This window comes from Atractosteus spatula, chromosome 16, assembly GCF_055471065.1.
Source record: "Atractosteus spatula isolate fAtrSpa1 chromosome 16, fAtrSpa1.hap1, whole genome shotgun sequence".
Lineage (NCBI taxonomy): Eukaryota > Metazoa > Chordata > Actinopteri > Semionotiformes > Lepisosteidae > Atractosteus > Atractosteus spatula.
The window spans coordinates 14,533,420-14,547,426 of NC_142721.1; the positions used below are offsets into that span (position 1 = coordinate 14,533,420).

A 14,007-nucleotide genomic window follows, 5' to 3' on the forward strand; every position below is an offset into this window, starting at 1 on the left:
TCCAGTGGGGCTGCCAGCTGGGGGCTGCCAGCTGGGAGCTGCAGGGGGATATGACTTATGCCAGCAGTCACAATGGTTTAAAGTTTAAGTCATAATGGCTTAAATTCATATTTGTAGGGGTTCATCTGGCACAAGGTGGTGGGGGAAAAAAGCAGACAACATGCTGAAATCACTAATTGGTTTGAAGCAGCTATTATCATTAATTTGCATCAAATGCAGTGATTGCTTGATATTAAAGTGAGTTGATTGCTTAAGCATTTACATGTTTTTTTGTTGTTGTTGTTGTTGTTGTTTTTCCCAGCTCTGATCCTTGGTACGTCTGTGGATATCGTGGTACCGGTTTTCCTTGCGTGGCTCCGGCAGAGCCACTGCGCGGCCCAGACCCGCCGGGAGAGAGAGCACAGAGGGGGGCACCATGTCCGCCGGCGACAGCGGCGTCTGCAACCACGTGAAGGTGGCGGTGCGCGTGCGGCCGGAGAGCGGGCGCGAGCGGGAGGGCGGCTTCAGGAAGGTGGTCCACGTGGTGGACGGCCACATGCTGGTCTTCGACCCCAAGGAGCAGGAGGTGAGCTTCTTCCACAAGAAGGCGCCGGGCAGGGACATCACCAAGAAGGCCAACAAGGATCTCAAGTTCGTCTTCGACCACGTCTTCGGGGAGGGCGCCAGCCAGCTGCAGGTGTTCGAAAACTCCACCAAAGGAATAGTGGACGGGGTCCTGAATGGATATAACTGCACAGGTGAGTCTCGGGGTTGCCCCTGGCCAGTTGTAGCGTGGCCTGGCCTTGACTTGGGCCTGTCCACCTTTTGTCCGCCTGTTGATGCCGGAGAAGTGTCTCATGACGTCCGTCAAGCATGGATGTTTCTCTCTGGGGGCCCTTAGAGTGCTCGGTGTCCCCAAAACCAGAGAGGATCCTTTCTACCCGAGCGCTGTGTGGATAGTGTTTAAACACGACAGTGCTACACGGCGGAACTGCACAGACGGCGATTGATAAATATCTAGATCTGAAGATCTGCTTTGAACCTTCTAATAGTGATCATTTCTAATGATTAGGAGCTTCAAGCTGATTTAATGCTTAAACTGGGGTCCCTTCCAGATGGGGACGTCTTGAAGCAGGGGCCCTGTGGTCCAAAGTGTTTTTGGGGGGGGGGGGGGGAACACCCAGTCTAGCGTGTCAGAAACGGGTTTCTCCGTGTTTCTGTGATTTGTCTCTCAGTGGAGCTCTCAGAATGTATCCTTGGTGTGAGTCGAACAGCGGGGAGGGAGCTGTGTTTCAATCAGAGTGACACATTGTTTAGCAAGTTTCAGATTGAGAAAGTGGGGGGGGTATTGTCTTCCTGCTGTGTGAACTATTTAAACTATTTTGGGGCATCCAGCAGCTGAAGTTGGGGGGGGGGGGGGGGGGATTCTCATTTTGCATGCAGACCGAGTTGCTTTTTGAAAGCTGACTTGATGTACCTTTGTAGCTTTGCTCCGCCACATAATGGTGGCCCTGATGGAAGAGCATTGATTGAGTGTCACGGGAATGTGCTCTGAGCCCCCTGCCCACTGGAGGCTGACTCTCGGGTCGCCAGGGCCAATCAACGAGCTGTGCACTCCAGTCCGTCTCGCTCTCGCCCGGGGGTGATGGGGGTGGGGGGTCTGCACTGAGGCTTGCATCATGTCCTTCGGCATCCGTGCTGCCATCTTGGCCCCCCCTCTGTGTATCAACTAGGTTTAGAAAAGAAAATCGGGTGAGAAGGGTCTTATCTGGCGTGGGCGCGCATGGCGGAGCGAAAGAAGGAATGAAGCCATTGCAAGTCAAAGTTAATAAAGGGAATGCAAGCTGGCTGTGCTCTGGTGCACCATCCCTTCCCACCAGACAAGCATTGTTCATTGTGTGTGAGAGGTCAAGAGGTCGCAGGGTTCCTGTTTATAAGTGGTCCAACGCAAAAGAACACTGGATGCACTTGACTAGAGGACTGAAGCTGGTGACGAAAACAACGTTTCACTTTGTGTTCCATAAATGTTGCAGTGTTTGCCTATGGGGCGACGGGGGCGGGCAAGACCCACACTATGTTAGGCTCGGCGGAGGACCCTGGAGTTATGTACCACACCATGAAGGAGCTGTACAGCCGTATCGAGCAGGTTCAAGATGAGAAGGTCTTTGACATTGCCGTCTCCTATCTGGAAGTGAGTGCTTATGGAATTTTTTTTCTGTTTATCCTTTTAGTCCTTGGCTGGGGGTCCCAGACTCCTCTGAAATTCAAACGTGCCTGAAGTCGTTGCTTTACACACACTACTTTATAGAAGTATGTGTTTTCATATAAGATATTTAAAACTATATAGTTACATATAGACATTGTTGCTTCTTACAATACTGTCACGTCACCTTTTGGCGCTAATTGTATTGATTAAATCAACTTAAATCAATTGATTCTTGTTAAGTTGCCTTGTCTCTTTAATGAGTTTGAATTGTTAGGGTCGATTAATGGGACGTTAACGTTGTGCGGGGATTATTGATAACGTTGAGGCTGTTTTGTATTGCTTAATTTTGTTCCAGTGGGAGAGGTGCGTCTTAGGCCTTTAAAAAAAGGAGAGCTTGATTTAACCTTGAAATGAATTTCCTTCATTGTAAACTAAGAACTGACATTTGGGTAGTTGCGCAGGATAAAATATGCAAATTGCTATCCTCGGTTTGGAAAGTTGCTGTTTTATCATAGTAAGCTATATTCTGCTCTGTTTCAGGGTGTAAAAGGTATAAGCAGGGGTTCCCAGTCCTCGTTCTGGAGGCCCACACACCTGCTGAGCTTAATTACCCAATTAAAGCCTTAATTGAATTAATAAGCTGTTTGATTGTGACATTTGCAAGTATTTTTTTTTCCATCTCAAGAGTCTGGGGTTTGATTTTAACTAGAAAATGAATTTTTTGAAAGTAGGTTTAGCCTGAAAACAGTCACAGTTCAATTTTATGATGTTATTAAGTCCATTACAATTTCAGTGGTGTAATGGACAACTTCTATTGGCACAAAAAATGACAGGTGTGTGGATGTCCAGACCCATGATTGAGAACTCCTGATGTAGGGAAAGAGCCTATATAAAGAAATTCTTAGAGGCACTTTTTTTTTATACTGGCTCTGATTATAACCCAAAACTTTCTTAATCCTCGTCCAGAGGATTTGAGGATATAATGCAATATAATACCCCTTCATGACCAAATAGCCTGGTCTTAGCATGAAAACTCTTCCTAAAAAGCTACAAAAGCACAATGAGGTGTTTTATTTTTTTAACATGAAAGTAATGGAGGACAGTGAACTCCAATAAACCACGTTCTCTGGATGTATTTTGTTGCTTGAGCTGATGTGGACAAGATCGCATATAGTTCTAAATTAGTCTTGTTGTGGAGGCCAGCTTTCTAAAACAAGGACTTAATGAAACAGCTGCTGGCAAGAAACCACTGTTCAAATGGCATATTTAACAAATACTAAACGTCTTATCTGTCAGTAAGACTGAAAAGAAATCATGCATGAATGCATCTACAGGACGTGCTGAATTTTTGTGACGGTATTGTGCCTGTCCCAGGATGAACCTACGCGAGTAATTGTGTCTGTCCTCAGGTTTATAACGAGCAGATCAGGGACCTCCTGACGAATTCTGGCCCCTTGGCTGTCCGAGAAGACAGTGCTAAGGGAGTGGTGGTTCAGGGACTCACACTGCATCAGGTACGAGCCAGTGTCTAGCCTGCGGTGGTCTGGGCACTAGAGCACCTTTAATTAACAAAATAACACTGATCCACCGTGCTGACAGCATGGTGTAACACAACCAGGAGCGACATCTCTTCTACGTTTATTGAACATCCATCCTCGCAAGCAGAAGACCATAAAATAGTTACAAACGAGAGGAGGCTGTTCACCCCATCTAGTCCGTTTGGTCGCTAATTGATCCAGCTGTCTCCTCCAGAGGTTCTTGAAAGAACTGGCTTCAAAATCATGGCTGAATATAGCCATGGTAGCTTAGGTGGGGGAAAAAAAAAATATTTTCCATTTAAATTTTTTAGAATTGACTGCTCTATTTTTTTTTTTACTTGTTACTTGAACCCTGTATGAATACAAGAGTATTAGAAAATGATTCTAATTTCCAAACGGTTATTAGACTGTCAAATATCGTTTAACGTGATGATTGTACAGGTCTCCGAAAATACAGTAATGATGAACAGATGTTGGGTTCTCACACTTCTGGCTGCAACTCGATAGATATTGCACTATTAAGAATGTAAGGGGGGCCGCCTCTCATCGGTAACGTTTTGGCCCATTTTGCTCATTTGTGGCTGAGAAGCTGAATGAAAGGTCCCGCTGAGTTAGTCCCCAGATACACTGCTGGAACACTTTTCCAGACTTCAACTAATTCCTTTGCAGAAACGTGGATTCTAGAACTATAAAGAGAGACGTTTTTTTGCGTGTTTTAGAGTTCCTCTTCTTCCTCTGGTCTTGGTCACTTGAGAAAGTTGTTCGCTGGGGTTGTTTGTGGTGGTTGTTAATAAGCAGCCGGAGACGCGATGTCAGCCACCGTTTTTGTTTTTCTCTTTTGTTTTAATTCGCTTTAAAAAAAAAATCAATGAAAAATCCCAGCATTGATTAAAGGCCTCTAAAGATAACCAAGGTTCTTTTGTGTCTTGCCCATCACTTTGTAGCCAAAATCCACAGAGCATATCCTTGAAGCTCTAGATTATGGAAACCGCAATCGAACACAGCATCCCACTGATGTGAATGCCTGCTCGTCGCGATCCCACGCAGTGTTTCAGGTAAAGGGGTGAGAGGGTACCGTCTCCATCGGGTGTGGTGCAATAATACGTCCTGTGAGGTCAGAGAGATTCCTCTAGGATAAGCTACATTAAGAAACATGAAGATAGATCATGTTTCTTCATGTAGCTTAACCTAGAAGATAGATCCCTCGATTTGTTCAACTAAAGCTACAACGTTTTCTTAAATTCTGCATCTTCCTTAGTTCTGCAACGTTTTTTGTAGGCTTCATTGCTTTTTTTTTATGGGGTCTTTTTGCATCCTTGTCTTAATGTGCGCAAGATGAATGTTTGATTTTGGTTTGTTTAAGCCTTTCAAATTCCTTTCCACCAAGAAAATGACATCCGGACTCCGCAAGGGATTTTCGACTTGAATGACATTGTTAGAACATAAGACGTGCCGAAATTGTACGGTTCTGCGTTTTCCGCACGATTGCCTCTCCTTTCGGGGCTGGTAGACGCTCCGGGTGACACGTCCTGGCTTCCTTTCCAGGTTTACGTGCGGCAGCGGGAGAAAACGGCCGGCCTTAACCAGGACGTCCGGATCGCCAAGATGAGCCTCATCGACCTGGCGGGATCCGAGCGCGCCAGGGCCACCAACGCCAAAGGCGCCAGGTTCCGGGAGGGGGCCAACATCAACCGGTCGCTGCTGGCCCTCGGAAACGTCATCAACGCCCTGGCGGACCCTAAGGTGTGCGGCCTCGACCGTTCGCGCGCGAGGCGCCGCGTCGCCATGGCGCTCGTTCCTGGGCGGCGATGGCTGCGTTTCCGGCGGGTGCGGCTCGGCTCAAGTCCGAAGGGTTTGAGGTCTCCCGTTCTCTACTCTCTGCTCTCGTTTTTGTTGTTCTCTGGTTCCTTGCTGAATCCTAGACGCTTTCCGCCTGGGCCTGCGCCTTTGAAGAGTGACCAGAGCTCCACCTAGGCGAGGACAGCGCTAACATGGGAATTCTTCCTAATTTGTTTTTGAGCGATTGCTTCGTGACACATGGGAGTTTGCTTTAAGAGAGGAGGTTTTTGTTGAAGTTTGGAGGTGTAATATTCCCCTTCTGTAATTAGTTATCTTTTGCCGGAGCACAGTATACGGTTTCCTGGTGTGTGTATCTCATGCTGCGCTGAAACGTGAGTGGAGGAGGGTTGGAGTTGGACGCCTGGCAGTGAAAGATAAGACACTTGCAGTGGCAAGGCAGTGTGATGTATAGTATTCTGGAAGGGTGTACGAGCGTGAGGTAGATACCCGGCGTCTATTGGAGCCTGTTGATCCAACGGCTTCCTCCGTTAGTCTTTTCCGGTAGTCTTCCTTAAATCAGCATTCATTTTGAATGGCTTTTCATGTTCTATGTACTTTGTTTCCAAATACCCACGAAGTCTTGTGTCGAAAGGGGGGCCTCGTGCCTTTCTATCCTAAAAGCGCTCATGGTTCATTTCCATTTCTGTGCTTCCCAGCTGCGCCTGACGCACAGTTCAGTGGCTGTCCGTGCCTGCTGTGACGGTTCCATTCAGCGATTGCGAGCGCCCGAATTGAACCTTCTCCGAGCTGCTCCCTTGATGCTTGACTTCTTGGTGTACGGGGCAAAGGTGGAGCTCTGATGCCTCTCACGTGGCACCTGGGCCTGTCTTTCTGATGAATACATACTGTTGCCAATGGTGGAGAGTTCTCCTAGGCCATGGTGCATTTGATAAAGCTCTGTCTGCTTATAGTTGAAGAGTAGCAGGATACCCAGTTTATATGACACTTCAGCCAGCTGTGCAGACTACTTAACAGTTGAAGTTTTGACAGCTGAACAGACTTAAAAACAAGATGACTGTGTGCGGTGCATTCTAAACGCTCATTTAGGAAAAGAGAGGAGAGCAAAAGCACTTTTTGGTCTGGGGAAAAAAAAAAGACCTTTTTCTTCCATGGCTGATATTTAAAATTGAAGGCCAGTTAAACAGAGGCAGATAAGTATGTGTCATTGGTTTTATTCTGTATGAAATCCATGGCAATGACAATTACCCTCAGGAGAGTTTCTGTGTGGGTTCTTCTTAGAAAAGCTTTAAGTGCTCTGTCTGAATTACACCCAGATTTCTTTCTTGGGAACATCCAGCACATAAAAGTTGAAGTGCCTTTTCTCCTGTTTTTTGCCAAGTTTATTGCTGTGAAATCCTTTTCTAGTAAGGGGCTAATTTTTAATGTCTTCCCTAAATTGTCTAAGGTCACATGGATAATACTGAAGTCTTTGTCTGGGCTTGTTCTCCTGCTCAGCAGCTCTTGCTGCGTTGTAATGAAGAGCTGCTATGTTGGCGTAAACAAACTGAGCCGTTTGCCAACAGGACATACACCTACTCTGTGATAGTTGCTCACTTGAGCCTTTTACAGGAAAAAAAAAAGTGTAAAGGGGAAGATTTACACTGAACATTTTTTTTTGTAAGATCGCATCTACTCAATCACGTACCCTGTTATTTTTTTTTCTTCGAATACTGTAACTGTTTTTCTTTCATTCAAAGTATCCCACCGGCATCACATTTATCGTTTTTTTATTGTCTGGGTTTTGGCTGTCGTTCTTGGCTGCACCTCTGATTTTATTTGAGTGCTGTACATTCTTGCCTTTGACTTGACGGATTGATAGACGATCCCCACTAATCCGTCTTTTGTAACTCATATTTGAGGATATACCTTGGAATTATGCCTTGAGGTGATCTTTTTTTTTTCCCCCTGACTTGAAATTGTGTGCTGTGTTTGAAGAGAAAATTGCTGAAAACTGACTACATTGCCCACATTTGCAAGACGCGTCCTTTGCCTGTTTCCAAGTTTCAGTGCTGGTTCTTATGGAACCCACACACAACGCTTGTAAATATATTACGTTAATGGAATCCCTCAGCCCACCTGTACAGCTTGGTTTTGGACTGCTGCATATCCAAAGGTTACTCTTTGCCAGTCTCGGGGGGTTGCTCTTGAGACTTTAATTGTTTCCAGCACTAGCCTGAGCACTGAGCTGCAGAGTTAACCCCAGTTCTGTATTATAGGATTACCGTTGTCGCGCTGCATCTGTGCAGACGTTTTATAAGGTTTGGTAGGCTTGCTCGCAGACGGGAAGGGTTAAACAAAATTGTGATTGCATGAGCCTCCAAGCCTCCTAAGCAGTAAAACAGGTGATGGAAGCCATTATGCTGTCGTAATCAATCCCATATTTTTTACGATGCTCCGAGGGTATATTATCGGTTCTAATTCATGGGGTTCCGCTGTTGGAGAGTGGATTAGAGCAAACTTGAGTAAAATGTGTTAATGTGGGGTTAAAATACTTAAAATGTGGCCTTCGTCTGCTGTTTCTTTCTAAAACAAAGTGCATTTGCATCACCAGTCAAAAAAATAAGTTATGAATTTTGTGAGCTCTGTCCCAGAGCTGGGGGGGAATGTTACAAAGGAGGGAAAAAAAAGTATTTTTCCACAGCTGGTTGGATGAGGTGGTCTGAAAAACAAAGCTTTAACGTGAACAAAGTTGCTGAATTACTCACAGAGCCATATGGAAGCTGCTACATGAAATTGTTAGTGCTATGTGGTGTTTGATGTTTATTTTTTTAGTGTGTTTAAGACAAAAACGAACGCGCTGCTCTCAGGCTCCATTGCCAATCCTGTTCTGTAACTGGCTCATTTTTCCGAGTGGTTTATGGCTGGCTCTGTGGACTAGGCTGATCTAGAGCATTTGGGTATTGTTTCACACTATCTGCATTCATTAGCTTGTTACTAAGTAGTCTCAGCTTCCACTTGTCCCTAGGGGAAGGTTGCATGTAAGGCACTCACATTTATGTCTGAACGTACCGTCAATGTACAGTAATATGATCCCCCAACTACAGGATGAGCAGGGTCTGCCTGTGCAGTTGTGCCTGTCTGTCCTCGTCTCTTTAGATGTCACTGCACTGGGACATCTGCTGCAAGACAAAAGGAGAGGCCACGGGTTTTTTTGTCAATTTATCCATTTTGCAGGTTCCCTTAGTGCAAAGACGTTTCATTCAGTATCATTTTGTTCCAGATTAAGCAGCCCGAGATACCCAATAGCCTTCCATCTGTCTGCGGGTTTTTCTGTAGAACTTTTACAGGAATATCTTATTTGTCAGGCTGACCCCTTTCTCTTTGGCAGTTTATGGCTAAGCTGTTTGTTGCAGAGCCTGGCAATGCACAGATTTCTAATTGACAATCCTGTGGCGCTACCTTTAAGTCAGTCCTTACGTTCAGACTGATTTGGATGTGCACTTTTATGGGCTGGAATTCTGAAACTGCTTGCGGGGGAGGGGGGGGGACAAAATTGTGATTATATGTTACACAGAGCCCACCTTGGCTTTCCCTCTGCTCTGTTTGCACGGCTTCACGACATCCAAGAATTCCATCACGGGCTCCTGTCTGTTTGCATGAAGCTGCTGCCATCAAATTTCCAGCTACCTTGTGCTCCCTCCCCAGGTCTTAGGGTTTCACAGAATGGCTATGGAGGATTTCACAACAGGCATGTGTAGCGGTTACACTTTTAAGAATGCAGTCTGAAAGACGGGCTTTTTTTGTTTTAAGATTGTTTGGAATGCATCGCATGGTTGTAATCGGGAAAAGTGTGACATTATTTTAATGTTTTTGTGTCTTGCCCACTGGGCTGCGATGTCCCAATAATTCATGCCAGTTGTTGAGGGCTGATCTTTCTTAAGGTAGCGCTTCCATTGAGTTTCATGCCCAAGGTAAACATCTATTGTGTTGCGATTCTGGTGGCCTCGCCACCCCCATCCCTTCGAATGCGCTTTCAGTCTGTGCAGCTAAAATTGTTACTAACGACACCCGATGACCCAAACCTGTTTTATATGGCAGTACGAACAGAGCATTGTCTGCAGTTCCCCGGGGGCTTGCTGTGGGGGAACGGGCTTCGCCAAAGTTGATCTCGCTAATGAAACAGCCAATTTTCTTAAGTGGGACGAAGAGACTGTAGCAGCCTCCAAGCAGCCTTTGCCCTCAGCGAGACAGGGCTCCCATGAGGTGATCGATTCCCGTGCCTCAAATGGAGATGTATAAATTTTCTTTCCAGATGTAAAGCGTTTTAGCCTGAGAATGAAACAGCTGGCCTGCAGTGCACTGTGTGATGATTTAATGTGGAAGTGCTATAGCTCGTTTATTATTTATCGTTGGCGTGTCCCAATGAGTGGTTTTTGGTGGGGTAGGAGCATTGGAAAATGGTCAAGTGAAATGTGCCTGTCGGGATTTCAAGCCAAGAAATTATATTAATAGAATGTTTGTGCCGTTCTCCCGTTGTTATACATTTCTGTTGTAAACGGCACGTTTCGATTTGAATGTTTTAGTCAATTTCTTCATGTCTTTTTACAAAGCCCAGCTTTTGAGCAGAGGGAGAGCCCCGGCGATCTGCTCTTCCCACTGTAAAATCTCATTTTCTTCCTCGCGTTTTGATACTCAGCTGTTGCTCTGCAGAGTTGTTGTTGTTGGCGCGGGGTTCGGATGTAATTCCCTCTTTTTTTTTTTTCCGGCCGTGAGCCCGGGCCAAGGTTGTTTCCCTTCTGCCTGCCAGCAAATGCTTCGCATTTCAGGAGCAGCAGATGGGAATGTGGTTCGAGTGCCGTGTTGCGGACTTCATTTTATCTCCAGTATCTTCGGTTTCGTCTCTCTCGGGGTGGATAATGCCGGGCTGCTCTTAAAATGTGTGGAATTTCTTCCTAGGTGGGTGGGGGGTGGGGGGGCTCTGGCAAGGTGCATTATTTCCCTTCCTTCTGTCAGGATCAAGCTTGTTTCTTCCACAGTGGAGCAGAACCTTGAGATTTGAGGCTGCAGTGTTTGTCATACAGATGTGCAGGTTTCTATGTTTATATCTTGGTATGAGCGGAGTAGCTCCCTCTGAGGAGCAAGGCTAAGGCACTGGAAAAAATCAGTGATCAGAAGCACGTAAAACTTTTGAGTGTCTTGCGGCGACACTGGTTACTGGTTCGGAGACGGGAGCTCTTTCCACTCTTCAAACGTTTCATTAATAAAACAATCCTTGCTGCAGAGCAGGCCCTAAGTCAGCCGCATGGGCAAGTTCAGCTCTGGGAGGAGGGCAAGCACAGGGGCAGACATTCCCGGCTGTTGTTGGGCTCCTCGTGTGCTCTTTCAAAAGATCCTGGCAGTGTAAGTGCCGTCTCCCAAAACAAAGTTTTCTCTCCCCAAGTAAACCTGTGATTATGCATCATTAAAAATAAAAAGGCTGCAGGGGTAACCGACTTTTGTAATGTCAACAAAGGGACACCTGTATTTGCTTTTCATCTTTATCTTTGTTAATGATGTTGGTTAAGATTCAGCAGGTTATGATTTACTATTAGCCTCACTGTTTCACAATCTGAAATGAAACCTTTATATGCATCTGTGAATTAAGCTGTTCTATAGTCCTGTAGATGAAAGGAAGGACATCAAAGGGTTTGTCTTCCTATAGTTGTTCTTTCACGCTGTTTACCAGTCTCTCTCTGGGCAAATGCTAAGGTAGCTGCCAGCCCAGAAATGGTGGTCAGGTTGCTAGAGCCGAATAAAGTGTGTCCCTGAATGTTTGAGACATCAGACAGACTCCGTTTCCCTCCAGCCTCTCGAGTTCTAATAAACCTGAACTACAGCGGTGAGTCATCGTTAAATCGAAGCCCCGGCGTACTGTGGGGACTGGCGGTTTGTTCTGCTGGTTAATTTTGTTTACCTGCCGAAATATAAATCTGAGAAGAGGGGGGATTTCACCCGGGCTGCCTTTTGATGGGAGTCTTAGACCCTCAAAAAGAAATTGTAGGAAAAAAGCATTCTGCAGTTTGGGGAAATGCATCATAGTCCAGACTTGTTTTTTTTTTCTTAATAGTTTGCGTTCTTAATATTTTTTGATTGTTTGCCTTAATCCTGTCACCTATTGTGTGATGTATCGGTCAAATCTCGACTGAACCTAGCCTTAGTTGTTTAGGCTATACTTTTTAGAGATGTAGTGTATACAGTCTCATTTTCAGGGACTTAATGGCGGAGATAACGGAGCAGTTGTTTGCGTTATACACACGTAGAAAACGAGATTTGTGGCAAGTTGGGTGTGTTTTCCTGGCAAGAAATTCACAACGTGCGCGCGTCTTCTCTGTTCTTTGATTACACAGAGCAAGAAGTCTCACATCCCGTACAGAGACAGCAAGCTCACTCGACTGCTGAAGGACTCCCTGGGAGGAAACTGCCGAACCATCATGATCGCCAACGTCAGTCCTTCCTCCATGTCCTACGAGGACACCTACAACACCCTGAAGTACGCCAACAGGGCCAAGGACATAAAGTCATCCGTACGTACACATCCCACTTCCTCACGGGGCGATAAGTGTAGAATCGGGGAAGTAATTAAACTCGCACCTTCATCCTGAAGGATCCCAGGCTTTATTGCTCTCCCCCTGGGTGGTGTCAGGTGGGGCTGTTGCGCACCAGCAGCTCAGCTGCACGAGAGACGAGGAAGACCGCATTCCCCAGTCGAGCGGAGGCACTTCCTCAGTGGGGAGGCGATGGGTGGTTTGATTGAGAAGCACGGGATTGGCCAATGGTGTTAGCTGGAGCAATCCCCAGAATTCCAAGCTATAGAGAACCCAGGTTGAAAATGCAGGCCGGCCCACAGACCATTACCGTCATCTCCGTGTCAATCCTGCGAGGCAAGCTTGCTTGGAATATGTCCCTTTTCCCGTACAGCTCCAGGTGCACCTATAGAGGTTCAACTCGTTACTCTATGGGGATGGGGTCCTAATATATCGGCCGGGGGGGGTATTTAACCAGGGGAAATTTTAGGCAGTCAGGAATTTAGCCAGGACACCAGGGTTAATATTGCATCTTTTAGAAGCAGTATAGATGAAAACAGCTCTCCCCGATCACCTCTGGGTAGATCGATACGGTATTTTGTTTTCCCTGCAGACAGCCTCCTCTGGCAGCCTGACACATGTTCCAGTGAATAACGTTCGAGTTCCTGTTACTGATTTCATAGAACTGAGCACTGCAGGCTTGAAATCGGTGGAAGTGTCTGCTTTCACTGTAAAGGCTATATATCAGTGCGTTAAAGTCTGGCCTCCAACCAGCACAACTAGACTCTACTGCACTTTCCTGTGAGTGTTTAAGTGTTTTGTGTAAGTTTATGGAAGGTTCAGTTTAGCATCTTTCAGAAAACCCGGGGAAAAGTTCTAAACTCTGTGCGCACTGCGATCTGTTGTGAGAGTTGGAGGTCGATCGAAGGGGTGGTGAAGACACCTGTCTCGTTTAAAACATGTCTGCGGCCTTTCTCCCTCTTTCCAGCTGAAGAGCAACGTCGTCAGCCTGGACAGTCACGTCAGCCAGTACGCTGTGATTTGTGAAAAGCAGTCGAAGGAGGTAAGCAGAGCAGCCCCCGTGCCACAGCGCGATGCAGAGGGGGCAGAGGGGGGCACAGCGCTGGGCAAAAGCTAGGCACTGTCCCAAGCGACATGAGAAGCCGAGGTTGAGCTTCAGATAAAGGTGCCAACTCCCATCTCCTAAAGCTGCAATCAGGCAGTTAATGAAATCCTCTTTAATTCCGTTTATGCCTTAAGGGCAAGGTGCATACTGGCCCAGCGACGGTTTAATTGCACTAATGTAACCCTTTTCCCCGCGTCTTGAGCTGTTAATGTCCCAAACAGCCCTGAGACACCTGCGCGAACGCAGCCTTTGAGGATAACAGTTAGGGACCCTCCTTTTTGCATTTTGACGCTTGAGTATCTTGCATCTGCTTCTTTTATGGTTTAGTGCCTATTTCAAAGGTGGGTCTCCTTCCCCCATACAAGAATGCAGAGCGAGTTCAGTTGAAGACTCGCTGTGCGCCCGCCGTCCTGTTCTCAGTACCGATTTTTCTTTTTTGTCCTCTTGCTTCCAGATTCTCATGCTGAGACAGAAGCTGAAGGAATACGAGGAGAAGAGCTTGGCCCTTCCGGAGAGCCGGCGTCTGAGCCTGATGGCGGTCTCCCGGCACAAGCAGGCCGAGATCGAGAAGTAAGCTCCGCAGTGGGGTCCGTCCGTGCCCCTCGCCCCAGGCCCGCCGCCGCGTCCGCACCCGTCGGGTTCCGCGGCGAAATTGCGCGGTGTCACACAAGTCTTCCCGGGTGCCGATTAAAGAGCACCCTGCAGGCGCTTGTAAAATGTTTCTTTCTGATTCGTTTCAATGGGAGGTTTTCTTCTTTAAAAAAAACGTGCGCAATAACAATGTTGGGAGGTCTGCATGGGAGAAGGACAAGCTTT

The 14,007-nt window shown here is 46.6% G+C and overlaps 1 protein-coding gene across 1 annotated transcript in view; it reads left to right on the forward strand.

Annotated features, from left to right (window-relative positions):
- Nucleotides 1-14,007, forward strand: part of kif18a (kinesin family member 18A) — a 34,388-nt gene that overhangs the window by 1,494 nt on the left and 18,887 nt on the right. Inside the window, exons 2-9 of the mRNA XM_088935063.1 lie at nucleotides 302-737; nucleotides 2,013-2,170; nucleotides 3,595-3,699; nucleotides 4,668-4,778; nucleotides 5,269-5,466; nucleotides 11,889-12,065; nucleotides 13,054-13,128; nucleotides 13,646-13,761. Of these exons, the coding sequence (XP_088791189.1) occupies nucleotides 416-737; nucleotides 2,013-2,170; nucleotides 3,595-3,699; nucleotides 4,668-4,778; nucleotides 5,269-5,466; nucleotides 11,889-12,065; nucleotides 13,054-13,128; nucleotides 13,646-13,761 (1,262 nt within the window). The 5' untranslated portion in view covers nucleotides 302-415. The remainder of the gene's footprint in view (nucleotides 1-301; nucleotides 738-2,012; nucleotides 2,171-3,594; nucleotides 3,700-4,667; nucleotides 4,779-5,268; nucleotides 5,467-11,888; nucleotides 12,066-13,053; nucleotides 13,129-13,645; nucleotides 13,762-14,007) is intronic.